General features: G+C 38.5%; 1 protein-coding gene across 4 annotated transcripts in view; it reads left to right on the plus strand.

The window, feature by feature from the left end:
- Nucleotides 1–19,201, plus strand: part of MAP4K3 (mitogen-activated protein kinase kinase kinase kinase 3) — a 58,371-nt gene that overhangs the window by 6,958 nt on the left and 32,212 nt on the right. For 2 of the 4 annotated variants that reach the window (XM_017726683.1, XM_017726684.1), the window contains exons 4-14: nucleotides 574–629; nucleotides 3,463–3,510; nucleotides 5,578–5,620; nucleotides 6,270–6,342; nucleotides 8,686–8,817; nucleotides 9,113–9,175; nucleotides 9,257–9,338; nucleotides 9,441–9,551; nucleotides 13,757–13,832; nucleotides 14,804–14,862; nucleotides 17,455–17,517. In XM_017726683.1, coding sequence (XP_017582172.1) covers nucleotides 574–629; nucleotides 3,463–3,510; nucleotides 5,578–5,620; nucleotides 6,270–6,342; nucleotides 8,686–8,817; nucleotides 9,113–9,175; nucleotides 9,257–9,338; nucleotides 9,441–9,551; nucleotides 13,757–13,832; nucleotides 14,804–14,862; nucleotides 17,455–17,517 — 806 coding nt within the window. The remainder of the gene's footprint in view (nucleotides 1–573; nucleotides 630–3,462; nucleotides 3,511–5,577; nucleotides 5,621–6,269; nucleotides 6,343–8,685; nucleotides 8,818–9,112; nucleotides 9,176–9,256; nucleotides 9,339–9,440; nucleotides 9,552–13,756; nucleotides 13,833–14,803; nucleotides 14,863–17,454; nucleotides 17,518–19,201) is intronic. The other 2 variants (XM_008644342.2, XM_017726686.1) reach the window with 1 other exon arrangement.

Genomic DNA, 19,201 nt, shown 5'->3' on the forward strand with positions numbered 1-19,201 from the left:
TCCCTTGGGAAACGGCTGAACCTGCTTACAGGGGGAGTTTGAGAAGGTGCTTGGTGTGGCAGGCCCAGGAGCAGCAGTGCTGACAGCTGATTTCGGAGAGAGGCTGAGAAGCTGGAGGGAGCAGCTTCTCAGGCAGTGGGAAGGAAGGAAGGAGAGAGCAGGTCACAAATGGTATAAAGAAGTGCCCAGGGCTCAAAGAGGACTGAATGGAGTTGGCTGCAGCTCTGAGTCACTGAGTTGAAAGTCCAGCCCTCTAGAGAAGAATGGGTTTGTTCAGGAAAAAAAGTTAGGCTTAGATCACTACTTGTGCTTCTTTTTCCTTTTAATTACTATGAGATTTAAATATAGAAGAATTAGTAGTTTCCATTCCAATGGGACAGGACATTTTTGACTTCAAAAAATGTTTGATGGCCTTTGGGATGCTCAGTCTGGGGTAAAGACTAAGCACATTTACTTGTAGACTCGTGGTGTAAGGTATTATCTGTGTGAACGGAAGTAATTGAGGTGTGAATTTGGAATGGGCAGTATCTTACCTGATTTTGAGATTTTTTTCCTTTTTCTTTTCCATTTCAGTGACTGGACCACTATCAGAGCAGCAGATTGCCTATGTTAGCAGAGAAACACTACAGGTAGTGTGTCCTCAGGTTTTCGTGGTAGTCTTTTAATGTAAAAGTATTAAAAGCTAAAAATAAAAGCTACAAATAACATGTGATGCCATGGAAGTGCAGTAATTGAATGACTGCATTTTTCTCAGACTTTTGACGAGGTCCCATATTACAGCCTAGAAATTTGTATAATTGCATAACCTCAAATTACCCTGGGTCATTTGAAGAAAACTCTTGTCATCTTTCTGCTGTTAATTTTACATTTGTTTTTAAAAGGGGGAAAGCAGCATATTTTCTTAATCCATATTTATGGTATAAATTAGTTACTGCATGTTTGAAGGAAAATCTAAACACTCAGCTTTGCATATGTCATAATTGATCTGTGCCAATAAGAAAAAAATTGCCTATGTGCTTGAGATGTTGAAGGTAAGGTCATTAGCCTCTCCTTGTGGGTATGCTAGCTTTCATTTTTCTTTCATAAATTACAGGTTCAGTACACCAGTAAAACTTAATCAGAAACTGCTTTTTCATTGGATGTCTTGCTTCTGTGTGAGAGAGCAGTTCTTGACTTGTAGTGAATGCAAACCTGTTGGATGCCATCAGTTGAGACCTGCTGCCTCTCTCAAACTCTCTTGCAAAAGATAGCTCTATTCCAAGCCATCTCCCTTGGTTGCCGCTTACATCTCCCTATCTCTCAGCCAGAGACTGCTGCCTTCTGACTTACAGGATGTGGCTTTTTTTTTTTTAACTTTCAGATCAGGCTTATGTGACATCTGGGAGTGTTAAGGGTTTTGAGTCTTTAAACCATTTTGAAAGGGTTCTTAGAAAGTTGTAGGATGGTTTGGGTTAGAAGAGGCCTTTAGAGACCCCCCTGCAATGAGCAGGGACATCTTCAACTAGATGAGGTTGCTCAGAGCCCTGTCCAACCTGACCTTGAATGTTTCCAGGGATGGGGTATCTACCACCTCTGTCTGCAGCCTGTTCCAGTGGTTCACTACCCTCATAAGATAAAAGAATAATGATAAGAGAATTCTTCCTTATATCTAATCTGAATCTACCCTCCTCTGCTTGAAAACCCTTATGCCCTGTCCTGTCACAACAGACCCTGCTAAAAACCTTGTCCCCATCTGTCTTATGAGACCTCTGCACATTTGCTGAGGATGCCCTCAATCCTACTGTCTATATAATTGATGGAGATATTAAACAGTCTAGTGTGGAACCCTGAGGGACACTTGTCACTCTGAACATTGAGCTTGTTTACCACTGCTCTCTGGATACAGTCATTGAGGCAATTCCTTATCCACCAGATAGTCCATCAGTCAAATCCATAATCTTCTCAGATATGGAGGAGTGAGTAGTCTAGAATGGAATTTATGAAACCATTTATTTGTGTGGGAAGATATCTTGGTTAATATGTATAAACTGTGTGTGAGAAAAAAACTTGCTATTTTGTACGTATTTTCTAAATGTTATTCATGGACCCATTTTTCTATATTTTAAATTGTCTGTAAATACATGTTTATAATACTCTGACCAACTATAATGCATGTAGTTTCAGATGTCTTGTTGCAGCTTATAATGCAACACCATTTTCCTGAGTAAGAAGTCTGAGAATATAGGCTGTTGTCCATGCATAGAAGTAATTTTTCCATTAATTCGGCCACCAGTATCCGTGAATCCGGAGTCTCACTTGGATGCTGAAGTTAACATTCATTCTCCATATTTAGAAGCCAGTTGAATCCTCCATTTTCAAAAAATACTTGCTGTCCATTTTACTGGAATCAGTGAGATTTGATTCTGAAAATATGGGTCTTTTAAATGTGACCTTTAAAGTACCTGTCTCCAGGCATTCAATTTTGAAAATGGTGACTTCAGATTCTTCCAGGGCAGTGGTAAAAGTGTGTGAATTAATCAGAGATTTGAGGAGTGTACATGGGACTCTTCTGCCTAATGCCAATTGTTGCAGTGGTCTGCTAGATGCTTTGATTAATTGCATTTTAAATTTTGCAGTCAATTTCATGATGTCTTGCATGAGCTGGCAAAAAAAATACCAGTCTTGACATGGATATTTCCCATGAACATAGAGCCTTGTGGAGGTTCATGGTCACAGAACAAGAAAGATGTTTGCGTGTCGTTTTACCCTGGAAGAGCATTTTAGGGATAAGCCGGAGTGTCCAGAATGCCATGGTCTCTGATTTGTCATGCAGGAATTTGGTTCTGTGGAATTCTCCCAGAATTTAAATTTGGTTTCTAACTTGTGTTGAGTCTTAAAATGTTTTGGTGCTGTCATTGAGACCCATAAGGCTGAATGCTTTTACAGAAATCCATCAAATAGAGTTGAACTCCAGGATTAGACCTAAAGCACTGCCTGCTAGCATGTTTCTAGGCTTGACTGAGATATGTAATGATACAGGAGATAGCTTTACCAGTGGTCCAGAGATCTGACTGCTGAATAGAAGACTTCTAGGCAATTTACCAGTAAATTTTTAGCTGGGTCTAAAAAGGTGACAGTTACCATGTCCAGAGGAAAACTTGTTTGGGGAATACTCTTCTTCCAACTGGTGTGGTGACTGGTATTACTTCCATCTGTCCTGTCGTTTAGATATTAGATAAATATATAAATACCTTTATGTAAAGATATTTAGGTATGCTACTTTATATAAAGATATTAGATATGCTGCTACATCTATTAAGTCTGCAAATTTACAGCAGGTTACACTGGAATATAAAAATGTTCTTCAGTCAGTAAGTCATTTAGAGGATTGAATTGGATCCTAAATATATGTGCTAATTGAGCAAGAAATGTATGTCAAATGAAAAATGTTGGACTAAATGACTATTTAAATATTTTATGCAGGGACTATATTATCTTCACAGTAAAGGAAAAATGCACAGAGATATAAAGGTAAGTAAAAACAGAAGGGGTTTTTGGTACTTTTAAAATAGGCTACATCACCTCCAGTGGTCTTTACTGTTACGTATCAATTTTCAGTATATTTCTGAATATGTAGGGGGTTTTAATCTATTAGAATGAAATAAAAGTTTCTGCCCAAGGGGAAAAAAAAAAATCTTTCTTTAAAATACATCCAAGGAAATAGTTTGTTCTTTTCCTTGGAGCCACACATACTGTTTATGTGGACCAGTGCTGTAAAATTTAGGCATCAGCTGGTGTCCAGAGCAGTATGTGTTCAGATGGCTATCAGGGTGCAGGCTCTGTGCAAAAGAAAGGTTTGCTCTTTCCGTAGCTTTTCCAGGGAGCTCAATATCCCCTTCTTTTTGAACCAGCTTTGGCTTCTTGCATCTTGGTGAGCAGATTGCAGGGCAGCGGCTGCTGTTCTGTGCGGTTCTTGGAGACTACTTCTGTCCCCTCCCTCGCATGCTAAAAATAGAGAGGGTGCTGCAAATCAGGCTATTAGTACTGACTTACTTAAATCTCCATCTCAGCAAAGCTGTACCAAAAGTGGCTTGTTGCAACTCTTACACTCTGTTATAGTTTCCTTCTGGTGCTTCCTGTTGACTTTTTGTTCCTGAAGTTTTACTGCCTAGTCTTTCCAAAGCCCTTCCAAACCTGGCAAGCTTCCTTCTGGAAATCTGACAGTAAATCATCATATTCTTTTGTGTTGTTGCATGCTGCTGGTTTGGCTGGTTTTGCTTTCTTTTTTCCCCAGCAGCTTCAACTGTAGTTGCCTTCATGCAGCCTGATTCCAAGTTGTTCTCAATGGTTGCAGAAGAATATTTGGGTTTTGAGCAATCAGGAAAGTAATTTCTGAATGAAAGATTACTTCAGGCACCCAAATTAAATGTTTCCCATTATACTTTATAGAATGCTTGTAAGGATACAGTGCACAGATACTTCTTCCAAGCAGAACTGTGCTGATAAAAAATGCTTACGGTGCTTACATTGAGAGGAATTTTTTTTTTAAATAAAGCTGTTCTCATGAGTATGGAAAAGTACTATCTTCATCTGCAGATTGCCTGACTGCTGAATTGTGTTTGCTTCTCTCAGTAGCTAAGTTACATGTTTGGAGTACCTGTCCTGTTAGCCTGAAAGGTGAAAAAGGTCAAGAGCATGTAAGCAGGGCTGTTACACTGTTTGCCAAGCTCATTAACTGTACTTGTGCAGCATGGGCCAAGTTAGCTGTGTTTTATTGCAGGCCTGACTTTTCCTGCTCTGGGAAAAGCCATAATCTGTAAAAACACACGTTTTTGGAGGTTCATCTCTGCTGCCTTTCCATATGCCTGATGGGCAGTGCAGTGCTAACATTTGGAGCTGTGTTTAGCCAGCTTTAACCTTTACTCAGCTCAACCTATACCTGGTTTCAGTCTTCACATCAGGTTCGTTTTCAGTCCTTTTATCTTGTAATTTTGTAATACAAACACTCTGCTTTGGGTTAATTTTGATTATTGAGCTGAAGTGAGTGGTACACACAGCCACACAAAAACGACCTCTCCAAATCCAGCACTAGCGGAATGCTCTGTTGCATAAGGACGGAAGTAGCTTTGCTAAATGCTTGATTATTTAGGCAGGTCCTTAGGCTATAATTGTAAGCATGGCTCTCAAACAAGACAAAATGAGCTCCTACTTATGAAAAGAAAATAAAATTGTTTCCACTTTGACCTTTTGAGTTCCTGTTTCCTTTGAGTCATTGTAAATAGAAAAAAGTAAGAATTTATCAGCACAGGCAAATACTGTTTATTGAGAGGTTTTGTGTGCAATGCAAACTCTGTAGTACCATAGGCTAAACTAAAAATTAATGAAAAACACTGTATATCCAAGGAGTTTCTTTAATAACAGAATGGCAACTTGCTAATTTCACAGACATTTCCTTGATAAGGCTGCAGGTTTATTGAACACAATCCTGGCTTTGTCTTTGGCCCCTAATTTGCTGTAAGATCTCACATATTTCCTTTTTTAATGTGGTTTTGAAGGAATTGACATGTTTTAATTCAAGTAAACCTTTCTTTTTTAAAGGGAGCAAACATTCTTTTAACGGATAATGGACACGTAAAATTAGGTGAGTTAATACATCTTAGTGCTTAAAAATTAGTATTTTTATGTGGTCTAAGAAGCAGCATGCTCTGTTTTGTTTAATGAGGTGATGGTTCATGTAAGGAATTAGTGAATACCAGAATTCTTTTTATCTTGCTGGTAGTATCTAACTAAACCATCCAGTTAGTATCTGAGGATGGGTTGGCGTAATTTTGGAACTGCGAGGTAAAAGACCTGATATTGTAAGGGAAAAGTAAAAAATCACAGAGTTTTATAAATTTTTAATAAAATCTACCATCCAGAGTCTTTAAATGTGAAATGTACCTTGAAAGCTTGTATGAAAGAATCTCTTTGATAACACAAAATGAGGTGTTTTACCATATTAAAACACTGCATGTACCTGTTAGGTCTTCTGTGCCAGCCTGTTCTTCCTTGTGTGGATGAGGGACATTTGTGTGCATGTTTGGCAGGTGACTGAGGCGAGCTGACCAATGGTATCTGAGACACACCAAGTTTCTGTTATTTGCTTTTGTTATTTATCTTCTGTTAAATATTTCCAGTATATGTAAGAACCTCTTAACAGTGGGGAAACCAAACTTGTGTTCATTAACAATTAATTACATCAAATCACTTGTTAACTGTCATTTTGTTTTTGCCTTTTTTTTTTTAAATAGCTGATTTTGGAGTATCTGCACAGATAACAGCTACAATTGCCAAAAGGAAATCATTCATTGGCACCCCATATTGGTAACTGTATTTTACTTGACCATTAATGTAATATAACATTGATATTGACCATTAATATAATGGTAACACACATTGTTGAAAAATTGTGACAAAAGCATGCTCTGTCCCTTCCTGGGTAGACTAACCACTAAAGGCTGTGTCAGACTTTCTGGTGATCGTATCTGTGTTACTTATTCCAAATCCTGAACTAGCTGAGTGTCAGAGAAAAGGCTTTAATGCTCTGAAAAATTAAAAGGCTGGGTAGTGCCATCACCATTGACTAATTTATCTTAATTCAGTAAAACTTAAAAACTAGCAGCAATTTTGCTTGTTTTTAACTTTGATCTTAAATGTTTCTTTTATTCCCTGATTTTCCGTTTTGTCATTTTATGTTTCTTCCCCTGCAACCTAGATACAGGTTTTCTGCAACTTTTCAGTTGATGAGTTTCATTTGTCTTCACAGATCCACAGACTTTTGCCACTTGTGAACAGTTTCTCTAAGCCATTTTTCCCCTTATTTACTTGAACTGTTTGAATTCTGTGACACAGTTCTGTCTGTACTGCATCTCTATTCTTCCCCCATTAAACTAGTGTGTATAATTTTTCTTATCGGAAGTTCTGTCTTTCATTTTATCCTTTTCCTGCTGGAAGTGGTTTTTCCCTTTCACCTTGAAGTAAATGAGACACATTCTCCACTGTAAAATAGCACTTTTGTTGTATACTTCACAGACATATTAAAATTCTGTAGTCTGACATAGTAGGTGCAAGATAAAAATATATATAATGAAAAAACCCCAATGTTCAAGTATTGACTTGAAATAGCCAAGCACAGTATTTTTAGCATTCTTCTTCACAGCAAGGCTTCACTTCCCTTTCAGAATAACACAAAAACCCATCAGTCATGATTTTGTGATTGGTTTGTGTCTCTTTCCCAAGGTGTCTGGGTGACCTCAGTCCTTGCCTGTAACTTTCAAATTGCGCCAGGCTTCTCAAATAACCTTAAATAATAACTTCAAAAGCATTACATAGGTTAATGCTGACAAAAAGCTTCAGTTCTTTGCAGAGCTTCTGAGAGATTTGAGAGCAGAAGTAAAGAAGCAAAATTTTTGAGATTGCAGAGAAGAAAAATTTAGTTGAAGCAGGCCACGTGGAGGTTTTAGTGGTCATTAGATCTAGATGTGTCTCAGGGCAGGTGAACTGCAGTGCTAGTAACCCTCCTATTTAAATGTTTTGCCCATGTTTCCCCTCTGCTGTGGTAAGCTTCCATTTTGATTTAGAATGATTGGGATTTTTAATGAACTCTGGAAAAAATGTATCTAAATATAGTTTAGTTATGCAGGCTTGAAGTAAGTTCTACCACCAAAGCTGCTGATGTTTTCAGATCTACAGACACAGATTGGAAGGGACTCACAAGGATCATTGAGTCCAGCTCTTGGCCCTGCACAGGGACATGCTCAAGTGTCACACCATGTGCCTGAGAGCATTGTCCAAACACTTTTTGAGCTCTGGCAGACTTGGTGCTGTGACCACAGGATACCTGTATTTGAATAATGCATCAGCTGAGATGCTGCTTGCTGATTTACTGGAGCGCTCTCTAAGTGACTTTGTCTGTGTTACATTTATTGAGTTATTTGGTGCTACTTTTCAGGTGATCTGGACTGATAAAGCTCAAAGCTAAGAAATACTAACATGTTGGCCGCCTCGTAGGGCTACATAGGACAATCAAATTCATAATTCACTTTGGCTGTTCAAAACACATGACAATTCCAAGTGAATAATTTCCTTTAGGTATTCCTGTTTATGTGCAAGTTATGTTTGTTCATTTTTGCCACCTGAGAATGTGAAACCACTTTGTTGACTTAAAAGAGGTCAGCTAACATGAGTGAGACAGACTTTACAAACAAGGAGTGCTCTATACAGAGGTGACGATGAGTCTCGTGCTTTCAGGATGCAAGAAAGCTGACATTTTATTACTTCTTCTCTTGTTAGAATTCTTTTCTTCTAAGTCAGTGGATCACTTTCTAGGCAATATGTAAATTTGGATATTGTGTGGATTTTATTGTAGCTGAATAATTATACTTCAGGCTCTTTGGTTGTTGAGTAGTATTTAGTCTGAGACATTGATTTCATCCACTTACTCCTAAATGACCATTTTAGAAACTGCCTATTAGTTACTAGATGATGACTGAGGGAAACTTCAGGTGTACATTGCATAATTTTTTACACACACACTTAGGTGTGTGTATATCTATATATACTGTGACTTTGTAGATTGAGAGTGTTAAGGAAGAGAATACTAAACTCATGTGTACAGAAGAATGTTTATGGTGAGAAGTTTACCTAAAAATGTCTTTTACCATTTAGGATGGCACCAGAAGTTGCTGCAGTAGAAAGGAAAGGTGGCTATAACCAGCTCTGTGATCTGTGGGCAGTTGGAATAACTGCAATAGAGCTTGCTGAACTTCAGCCTCCAATGTTTGACCTACATCCAATGAGGTTGGTAAGGGGTTTTAGTTTGGTGGGTAAATGCAGCTAATTAAATAATCCATTTGAAGAGATGGCTGTGTGTTCTTGCGGGTTTTGGATGTCCTGCAGGGCACTGGGCTGAGTGTTCTGAGTGAACAGGACAGAAATTATAACAACTCTTTCTGGTGCATAAGTGTATAATGTCCTGGTTGAGTCTCTTAAACTGATATGGCTTCTTCCTGCCTATTAAATAAAGTGTTTAATAATTTATCTCATGTATCTATTGCAGCATAACCACAGAAATGCTGTTGTTCTTTTTTTTCAGAGCACTTTTTCTGATGACAAAAAGCAACTTCCAGCCTCCTAAATTAAAGGACAAAATGAAATGGTAAGTACTTCTCTGTTTCAGTAGTTAATGAAGGTACTTTACTGGGAAATTGATTTTAATGTTTAACACTTTGTTTTACAGGTCCAATAGTTTCCATCATTTTGTGAAAATGGCACTTACAAAAAATCCTAAAAAAAGACCTACAGCTGAAAAGTTGCTACAGGTATAAATTTATGTATGAGGGTTTTTTTAAAGTTATAAAATTAAAATGTGCTTAATGTGAGCAGCTGGAATTTTAATCTCCGTGTTTCCCTCTGTCTTTCAGCATCCCTTTGTTACCCAGCCATTAAATCGAAGTCTTGCCATTGAACTTCTGGATAAAATGAATAATCCTGATCATTCCACTTACCATGATTTTGATGATGATGATCCTGAGGTAGGAATATGTTTTAATTAAGGGGGTTTTTTTGCCAGCAAAACTAAACTGTTGTGATTTATTGAGCCCCAGGATTTTTTTGTGATCTGGAAATAGTCTCAAGGGTTGCTTTTACTTTTGGTTGTGCTGCTCTGTCACACATACAGGCACTTAGCAAAAATCATTATATTTTTGGAAAGGGAAGCTCAAAGAGAAAGAGATTTAGATACTTCAAAATTTTGTTTATTGTTGTTCAACAATTTTGAAACAGTAAATGTGGTCTGCTTCTCCAGTCCTGAGTTCTGTCATGCATTCTGCTGTATGTTTCTTTATGGAGTTATGTTTCCATCTGCAAAGAAAGCATTCATAAAAATGATTTTATACCTGTGTAGGAGAGAATGATCCTGTAATGTTTTTGTCAAATGGTTTGATGTGTGTTTTTTGCAGATTGTATTTTTCCATCTTAGAATATTCTGAAACTTGATTTCACTTACAGTTTCATCAAAGAGTTTCTGATTTTCTGCTCAAACAGCTGGGAAAAAGTAGCCTGCTTATGTAAGATGATAAAGAGCACAGGACTGAAGTGTTTAATACAGAAGAGAAAACAGATATTCTGTTACTTCATCCTGTCTTCATACTTTACTGCATGTTAGCAAATACTTCCCCAATGTTTACAGTTCCCATTTTTTTGAAGAAAAAATGTAATCCTTTTAACACAAATGCCACTGATTCTTGAATTGCATATTTTTGGTGATTTTTAATGGGTAAACTAGTTTAAAAATGCCTTCAAAGTAAAAGAAGCTTAAACGAGGCAACTAATTTAAGAGACTAATTTTCAGATTTTACAAGTTAAATGAGCTTTTAGCCCCTTGAACAGCAAAGACAAGTTGACTTGCACCAAGTCTATCTTAAAAGCTAAAATAAAAAGTGTGGAAAGAAGCCAAAGTGAAATAGATAATATTTTATGTTATGGAGTGCAGTGCTTGCATATTTTCCAAAAGAGATGGAAAGAGATGAAGGCATAAGGATGGAATAATAGTCAAAACTTTTAGAAGCAAATGCACACAGTGGAGCACATTTAATAGATTTTTCCGATAAAAAAGAATTAAGTCAAATACAAGAAATCCCTTGATGTGGTTGGCTTTCAGGTCACTTAAGAGAAAGGTGTCTGATTCCTGATGGAGTCAGCACTGAGTAACTTGGATCTTCTCACCATAAGCTCATGAGTGTCCTTTAGTTCTCTCTGTGCTCATTGATGAGTGAGAGCTCTGAGGCCCTTCAGGTGGTGTTTCTGTGGAAAGCAGAAAACCAAAGCTTTCATGAGCTGCTGTAAGAAGAAAGGTAGTGTGCTTCCTGTGAGTGAGCTGCTCAGCTCTGTGAGGCTTCCCTCCCAGGCTTTCCTGGGAGATTGTGCTGAAACCATGTACCATTTCCCTGTGTCACTGGTGTATCTTTTTAGTAGGACTCTTGACCTTCATTTTGGGCTGCTCAGGTGGAGACTTTCTCTTCTTCTCTTGCATGGAGTACCAGTCTGCATTTTATTGATAATTACTGGTAGCTTACAAAATAGTGTTCACTCTTACATGTCCCTTGTGACTTAGCATTAAGAGGGCTCTTCTGTTTTCTACTGTAGGGCTTATCAATTATCCCATAATGAAGTGTGGTATCAGGAGCAAAAACTGTGCCTTGTCTGGGGAGAAATTGAGCAAGTTTTGTATTTCAGATGAAGAATCTCACCAAGGCAAAGCAGTCATTGGCATTGTGGTCTTTCCATATAATAAAATGAGTGGAATAAGAAGTGTATGTTATGCACAATTTAACTTGCTCCATAACTTTCTTGCTCATAGAGGCAGCTGGAGATGTTAATTTAGGGATTGGCCAGTCCTGTACTTGTGACAAGTGCCTGAATGCATCCAGCAAAAATCAAAAGAAGTGATAAAATGTAGTACAACGTAACACAGTACAAAAACACCATTGAGAATCTAGAGCCTCAGACCTATTCCCCAGTTTGTCTAGAGCTATTGATTTTTTTGACTGGTGGTGGTAATGTTTTGGGGTTTTTTGATGGGTTGTTTTTCTTTTTTGGAGACTAGAGAGCTTTTCTGTCAGTGGTCTTTGAAGGGAAGTCTGCTGCCCACTGTGGTGACAGGTCTTCACTTGGCCTGTGCTGCTTTTAGGGGGATGCGATCTGTCACTGCTTGGATAGTCTGCAGAGCTGAGAAGTTGATCTGAATTTGCCACCACTCTGAAGAGTACCATACTACATCTTTAAATCATTCTGAACTCAAAGGTGAAGTGTTTAATGCGTGAAAACAAAAAACCATGATGGCATCATTTGGGTATAATCAAAAAGGTTCTTCTGTTCATGCAGTTGTTACTTGTTTGACAACAGTATCTGACATTTCCAGCATATTTCCCTATCCCAGCTCAAGGAGGGCTTCACTTAATTTCCCGTTCAGTCATGGACAGGATCTCTGATTGGGACTCTGGACTTAGGAGATGTTGACAATTGCCTGTTCTTCCCTTTTCTGTGACAGTGATTCTCAGGATGGATGTGATATTAGCTGAAAAGGCTGCAGAGAGGAAACTGCTCGTGTTTTATGCGTAGCACACTGCAAGTTTTGGGGATAAGATTGCTTTTGAGATCTGTGCCATGATGGAAATTGTGCCCAACTGGCATTTGTGTCAGGAAGTTAACCTACATTCCTTTGTCCTCCTGCACAGCTCAGATGTCAGGTGTTGGTGTCAGCCTGTTGTCAGTGCAGGTATTTCAAGGTGACTTGAGGACTTTGTCCTCATGACTGAGAGATGAAGATTTGATCCTGAATGTAATTCTGTGGGCATGGAGAAGGTGACTGGAGGACAGGCTCTGTCTATAGTGCAACCACAGACATCTGTGTCAGGGTGCAGGTGCTCGCACAGTATTGCTGCAAAGGTGAAAATACCTCCTGCTGGGCTCCTGGCGTTACAGCTGGGTGCTGGCATTACAGATGCACACACATCATACACAACCAGGCAGTGCCTCTTAATAAAAGATTATAAATGAGCAGCCTTTCGGCATGCAGTATCAGATCAAACCTTGACATGCTGTAGCAAACCATTTTCGAAGCTCAAAGAGTGCGCAATAGACCAAATGGAACTGTGGAAAGGAAGGATTGACACAAGCTGTGAGAAACAGAAAAACTGCTGCTGAGGTATGTGGGAGAAAATACACACCCACAATCTGTAAGTCTCTCCAGTTTCGAGGAAGAGCAAAGTGAACAAAAATGGGAGGTGAAACACCATGTATGTGTGTTGGATCCTAATAGGAAGCAAGAAAGTATTGTGTGAGGAAAAGGGGAGAAGGGAAATTATGTTTTCAGGTAGTATTTGAGGAATGAACTGTTTCTGAGCTATTCATGACTGTGATAGTACAGCAACAGCAATATTGGTAACAAAAGCATACAGAAGGGTGATTCACCTGCAAAGATGCTCACCATGGACCTTGAGGCAGTGAACAAGGGTGGACAATGCCCCCACATTTCTGAGAGAACTTGCAGTGGTGCATGTAGAAAGAAGAGAGGAAATCCAACAGAGGGGAAAAAAAGAAAGCCAGGTTTTAAAGCACAGAACACTTCATCCTGTAGAGAAGTAAATGGAAATTCAGGGAAAAAATAGAAGTGGAATATAAATATGAAGGTGAATTTGTAGAAGTTTTGCTATATCTCTTGCCACACAGCACAGGAGTACCAGGAATACTCCTGTCTATTCAGCTTTGAAAACCTCAGGCAGGTTTCTCATCTGCTTAAATAATGTAACTGATGACATTTTAGGAATCAATTTTAGTTAGAAGCTGGGAAAGTGATTTCGGTATCTAATGGAATGAAATCTGCCAGTAAGTCAGATTTAGACTTACTGCTTATTTTAAAAACTACCAATAGCCTTAAACTGAATGGTGAAAAATGAAATGCTCTATGGGCAAAGACAAATGCTGGCTAGCATTAGCTTTATTTGTTCAAATGCAGTGTTCTAAAACCCCTTATATTGAAGGCACTCAACAGTTAAAATGTCTCCAAATAATTTTAACTTTAATATATAAAAAATTGCATGCAGTCTTTACATTTAGCTTTCACTTGATTTCTTTTTTTTTAATATTACGCTCAAGAAGCCTGCTGAAAACTGTTACACACTACAGGGTTTCAAGTGAGTATGTTTTGGTATTGAAATATTTTATTCTTCCCTTCTAGCCTCTTGTTGTGCCTCACAGAATTCATTCAACAAGTAGAAATGGGAGAGAAGAAAAAACACGCTCCGAAATAAACTGTAAGCATGTGTAATGTGACAATATGATGTATTTAATCATTGATATTATTTCAGCTGGTATTTTGGGTATCTGACATATATAGAAGCATTTTTAATGATGCATAGGAAAATGAAAACTTAGGCTCTTTCACTTAAGGATATAGGTTCTTTAAAATATTTGGATACACCCTTTGCCAGCACTACAGCAAAGGTGATTATTGCTTCATCTTAATTGAACAAGACACAGCCTGAGCTCTTCTGAGAGCTGATTGACATAGTTTCATGTGTTGCTCCAGCAAGGATATTCAGACCAATGCCAGATTCAGCTGGGTAACAATGGCAAAGGATTATTTTTTCTTCCTTAATTCAGTAGCTTGGATTTGCTTTTGAATTGAAACAATCCCATAGAGGTCAGGAAGGGAGGAGGTTGATCACTGGCCATTAAAAGCAGACTCCATCCCCCTAGCTGTAGTAATTCTTTTGCTTGAATTAATTCAGAGCAGTACTCAGAGCTTTAGCTGTCTTCTCTTAAGGTAAAATTGAGAGTAGGAGTGTTCAAGAAGTCCTGCCAAAGAGTTGTTGTGGTAAGTCACTCCAAACATCATTCAGCACTCTTTAGTGCTAGTGAGTCTCCCAGAAGAACAGATCCAACAGTGAATTCACACCATGGCTAGTTTTTTTCTAAAAATTACAGCTAAAAATTGCACCTCTAAAGAGGACACTTCACTGCCCTATTTGCTCAGTGGTTTTCCTGTTCCTTCTAATGAGTAGGTGAGGCAAATGGTGATTGGGCTGCCTTTGTGATAAAGAGTACTTTCTGGGCCCATTAGTTTCTAGCAGGCACAAGTTTGGTATGTCCATGTGTCACAAGTTTCTGTCAGTGAGGATATGATACACTCATTAAACTGATTTTTTTCTTTTTTGTTAGCCTTTGAAGCTAAGTCTTTGTCTAACTACAGTCCAACTTCTTGTTTTTATTTTCTCCCCTTTAGTTGGCCAAGTAAAGTTTGATCCACCCTTGAGGAAAGAGACAGAGCCCCATCATGAATTTGTGAGTAACAAGCGGCATGAGCTATGCACTACACATTATTCCCTACAAATATCTGTGGAGGAGGAGAAATCCAAGATGTATAGCATGCTTCCTTGGTACTACTGAACTTGTTAGTGATTTTACTGACAAGTTGTAACAGTGGTTTTTTGGTGCCATTACACTCACTGTATGTAGCAAACCTCTGTATTTGTGGTTTCTGCCAGGTGTGCTGTATGTGCTAAGCAACAGCCCTTTGTGTTGCAGGTTACCTATATCCTTTGTACCTCACTGCCCAGTATAGCATTCCCTTTATTTACAGAGTTGTTTTTTTAATTAATTCCTGTGTGTACTCAACTGTTTTTCTCCCTCATTCTTGTATTGACAATGGAAATAATAAAATTCAGAGCTTGGGGGGAGAGGTACAATGCATTTTAAAAGAATTTCCTCTCTGAAAAATCCTTCTGTGGCTCTGTGTCACAGATGAGCCATGCTGAGTCTGGCAGCTGATACTTTCTGCCAAGGTGTATTGCCAGTGATTTCTTCCTGTGGGCCCATCAGTACAAGGGGTGTAAGAACTCAAGCTGTGGGGGAAAAGGTGTCTGTGCTGTGTCACACACAATTGCAGTAGCTTCCTCTCTTCTCTGGAGACTGTTGCTTTCCACATTTGTGCACTTGGGCAGTTTCTTCACATTCCTGGACAAAAATACACTCCTTTGCTTCCTCACTGCAGACTTGTGTGTTCATTTTGTTTTCCTAAGGCAGGTGTTACAGAGAAAAAGTTGGCTTAGTAGATAGGTGGGAGGGACAGTGGCTTTGCTCTGAGTTGGTTTTTGGAAGGGTGTGTACTTAGGAATGTACTTCTGTAGTCTACAAACCACATGTGAGTCGGATTTCTGACACAGACTTCCTTGTGGTGCTCTGTAGTTGTACTGAAATAATCCTTCCAAGTGCTTTGCCCTTTGGTAGTGGGTCAGCATACTCTGGCTGTATGAGGTTGTATTTAACCAGGCTCGTCCTCAGAACTGGCTGGACAGAGAGCCTCAGTTTCTGGTGCCTGTTTGAGATGGAGGAGAACAGCTGACCAAATCACACGTGGGATTTAGAGAAGTATTTCAGATGTGTTACTTAGACCGTGACATAACTGTATCATTTAGGAGCCCTGGTTATGTAAGTTTTTATTAAATATGATAATGAAGGCAGTGCTTCTACCCTAAACCCATCATTTAACTCAAAATTATTTTTGAGCTGATTCCAGGTTATCCTGTGTTTGCTTCCCTGTTGCATGGTCTGGATTGTAAAGAAAATGCAGTTGGAAGCATTGTATTGTTGAAATTATCATGCTTTTGTTCATTAAGAATTTTATTTATACACACACAATCATAATTGCAAAAGGATGTCAGGGCGGAGGCTGAAGTTTTAAAAATACTTTTCCCATTTCTTTCTTTTTATCAGTTGCTGAATATACAAACCATAATGGATAACTCCATGGGGCAGTGGTGCTTTTATTGCACCTTAGGCACTTGAGTTGCTAAACTGGAGAGGGATTTTCTAAGGGGGTTAAAGCACAGCTTTTGAGAGCACTTCTTTGACAGGTGTTGGAAGGGAGGAATCCAAGCCTTTTCCTACACTGTGTGTTAGCAGTCAGGACCTTTGCACTTTGGAATCTCAGAAGCCCTTGCTGCTTGGTGAAGGGACTTGAACCATCCAGATTAATTCTTCTGATAAGAAAATATGTTAGTGTTGTCTGTTCTGGTCAGATGTTTCATATTTGAAACCTGTCCAAAGAACTTGCCTCATCTCCCTGTCTGTAGGGAGCATCTATAACTGTTTGTTTGGATCTTTCTGAAGAGGAAAATTAACTGCTCTGTGCTTTATGTCAGAAGGAAGCATGCAGACCTGATATGTTCTTCCCAGATAAAACAGATTTGTGATTTCAAAAATAATGATGTTGGGTCCAGAGACCAAATTAAAAGCATACAGGTATAGATTAGCTGTAGAACCAGTGGACATTTTAAATTGGCATGGCAGATTGCAAACAAGTGACCTATTCAAAGAATGGATGCTTTAGCAAAGAGCCTCAGCACAAACCAGTCTGTGGGAGAAATTTGTAGTAATCTACCTGCTCTGGCAGAGAAAGTCTTTGAAATGGAAGTGGGAGCAAGAGATGCCTGTGTCTTCCTCTAGCAGTAACAGTGGGGATCTGTTTTCATTAAAGCAGTTCTGATGCTTTTACTTCTGTCTCACCAAGCATGTTTACACTTACACTCAGTTACTTATGTGTGTGAGTGCACAAAGGACTGGACCCCTGCAGCATGAGGAGTTATGGTCTGTGCTGCACTGAGATATTGAACTGGACTCTTACTGGGACAGTTTGTCACACATTACCACAGCTCAGCTGATGAGCAATAATTCATCATTTTGGTGTTTGGTAATGTGACCATTCCCTTAGCTGTGTTTTGCCCCCATCCCAAGAACTGTCTTAACATGGTTTTGAGTTTCAACTAACAGTATCTTTTTTTTTTTTTTTTAGCAAGAAAATTTACATTTATGTGCACCTGGCTTTCAGTCACAATATAAATAACTCGCTTTTCTTGATCTCTATCTAATGAACAGCCTGACAGTAGCGATTTTTTGGACAATTCAGAAGACATATACTACACTGCAAGATCTAACCTGGTATTTTTCATCTTATGCCTTTCTTTGTCAGTGTTAGTTTGGTCCTTGTTTTCCTTTTTGAAAGCTCATGTTTTGTCCTGTTGTTGTAGTAGTGGTGTTTTCATCTGTGTGAAAACCATTCAATGTAACTATTAGTCTGTATGTATATTTCTGTAGTGTAGAAAGAAATTCTCAGTATGTGCAGCATTGTGACAGTATTTAACCTGTATTCATATTTACTTGAATTGCTCTTACAGAAGGGGCTTAGTGTTAATGCATTCATTCTCATTTCTTTACTGCCATACTGTGCATAATTTGTTCGTTTTTTAGAGGGTGATTGAAAATAGAAGAAACATATTCTTTGTATTTTTGTCTGGTAGTTCCTTTAAGTGATCCCATGCAAGATATAAAATATATAAGTGTAAGTCTCTGAATTCTCCAGATGGTAATTATGTTACAGAATGAGTATACACTTAATAGAAATAACAGAAAGTGGGCTCATAACTGTTTTCAATGGTATTTGGCATCATATAAAGTCTGATACATATTCCAAATTTTTTGTTGCTGCACTGCTAAAACATTTGGTTGTTAGCATCACACTGTAGAAATCACTGTAGGAAGTGAGTATTCTTATGTCTCTGCTCTTTGTGTAGTTAGATGGGTAATGCATCCAAGTCTTGGACAAACTGTTGGAAAAAAGGAAGCAGCATTCTGTACTAAATGAAGAGCATTAATCTACTAATTTTCTTAGATTTGTGAGATGTTTAATATAGGTGCTCCAAGAGGAAGATGGGAAAACTGGCGTGTTTGAGAATGTCTTGGGGTTTATGTGATAATTTTTTGTTGTTTTGTTTTTTAGTGTTTTTTTTTGTTTCTTTGTTTGTTATGCCATCTGTTGGCTTGGTGTGACTTGAATCTGCCAGAAACATAGTTAGTGAAAGCTTAGACTGTCTTTGCCTTTCTTGGAAGGAATTTTCTGTATTGCATATTTACGAGAATGTTTCACAAACTGTTTTAAAATCAGTAGCTTAGATTTCCCTACCTGGTGGCAACACCTCCATCCTGTGCAGTTCCTCTGGTTTTGAGAGTGTGGTTTTGGCTTTTCAGTTTGGTTTGCTTTTGGTTTCCTCTTTGCAGTTTGACACCTTTTAAATCTTTTTTTTTAAGGTTACTCTCAGTGTTGTCACATATCTTGCTAGCCTGGTGTCTGTGGGTCTAAGAGCAGAATGAGAACATGTCTCATAACTGAACTGTCCTTTCTTATCCTTCTACCCCATACTCTTCAGTACACTCTTCAAAAATTGTAACTATTATAAAACTTACCAAGTACTACTGTTGTTACTGTCGTGAGATGTGTTTTTAAAGTCACTCAGCAGCACTTTTTCTTTCTCTGTTTCACTGCTTTCTTCACATCCTCCTGTGCTCATTGTGAATCAAAGTGGAGAATTCTGAGTTGGTGGTAATACATCATGAATTTTTGAGAATCTTCCAGTAAGAGCTAACCCTTAGAGGAGATAATTACTAGTTGGTTCATTCTTCTGTAGGATGTGCTAATCAGAGATTCTCTCTGTGTCTCCTTCCCCCACTCCTGCTCTCTCAGTATTGGTTTCAGATATGTTCATTGAGAAGTGATACATGAATTTTTCAAATGTCATCAAGAGGAGAAGATTATACTTTTTCACAAGCATTATGTATCACCTACTAC

Source organism: Corvus brachyrhynchos, unplaced genomic scaffold (assembly GCF_000691975.1).
Source record: "Corvus brachyrhynchos isolate BGI_N302 unplaced genomic scaffold, ASM69197v1 scaffold312, whole genome shotgun sequence".
NCBI lineage: Eukaryota > Metazoa > Chordata > Aves > Passeriformes > Corvidae > Corvus > Corvus brachyrhynchos.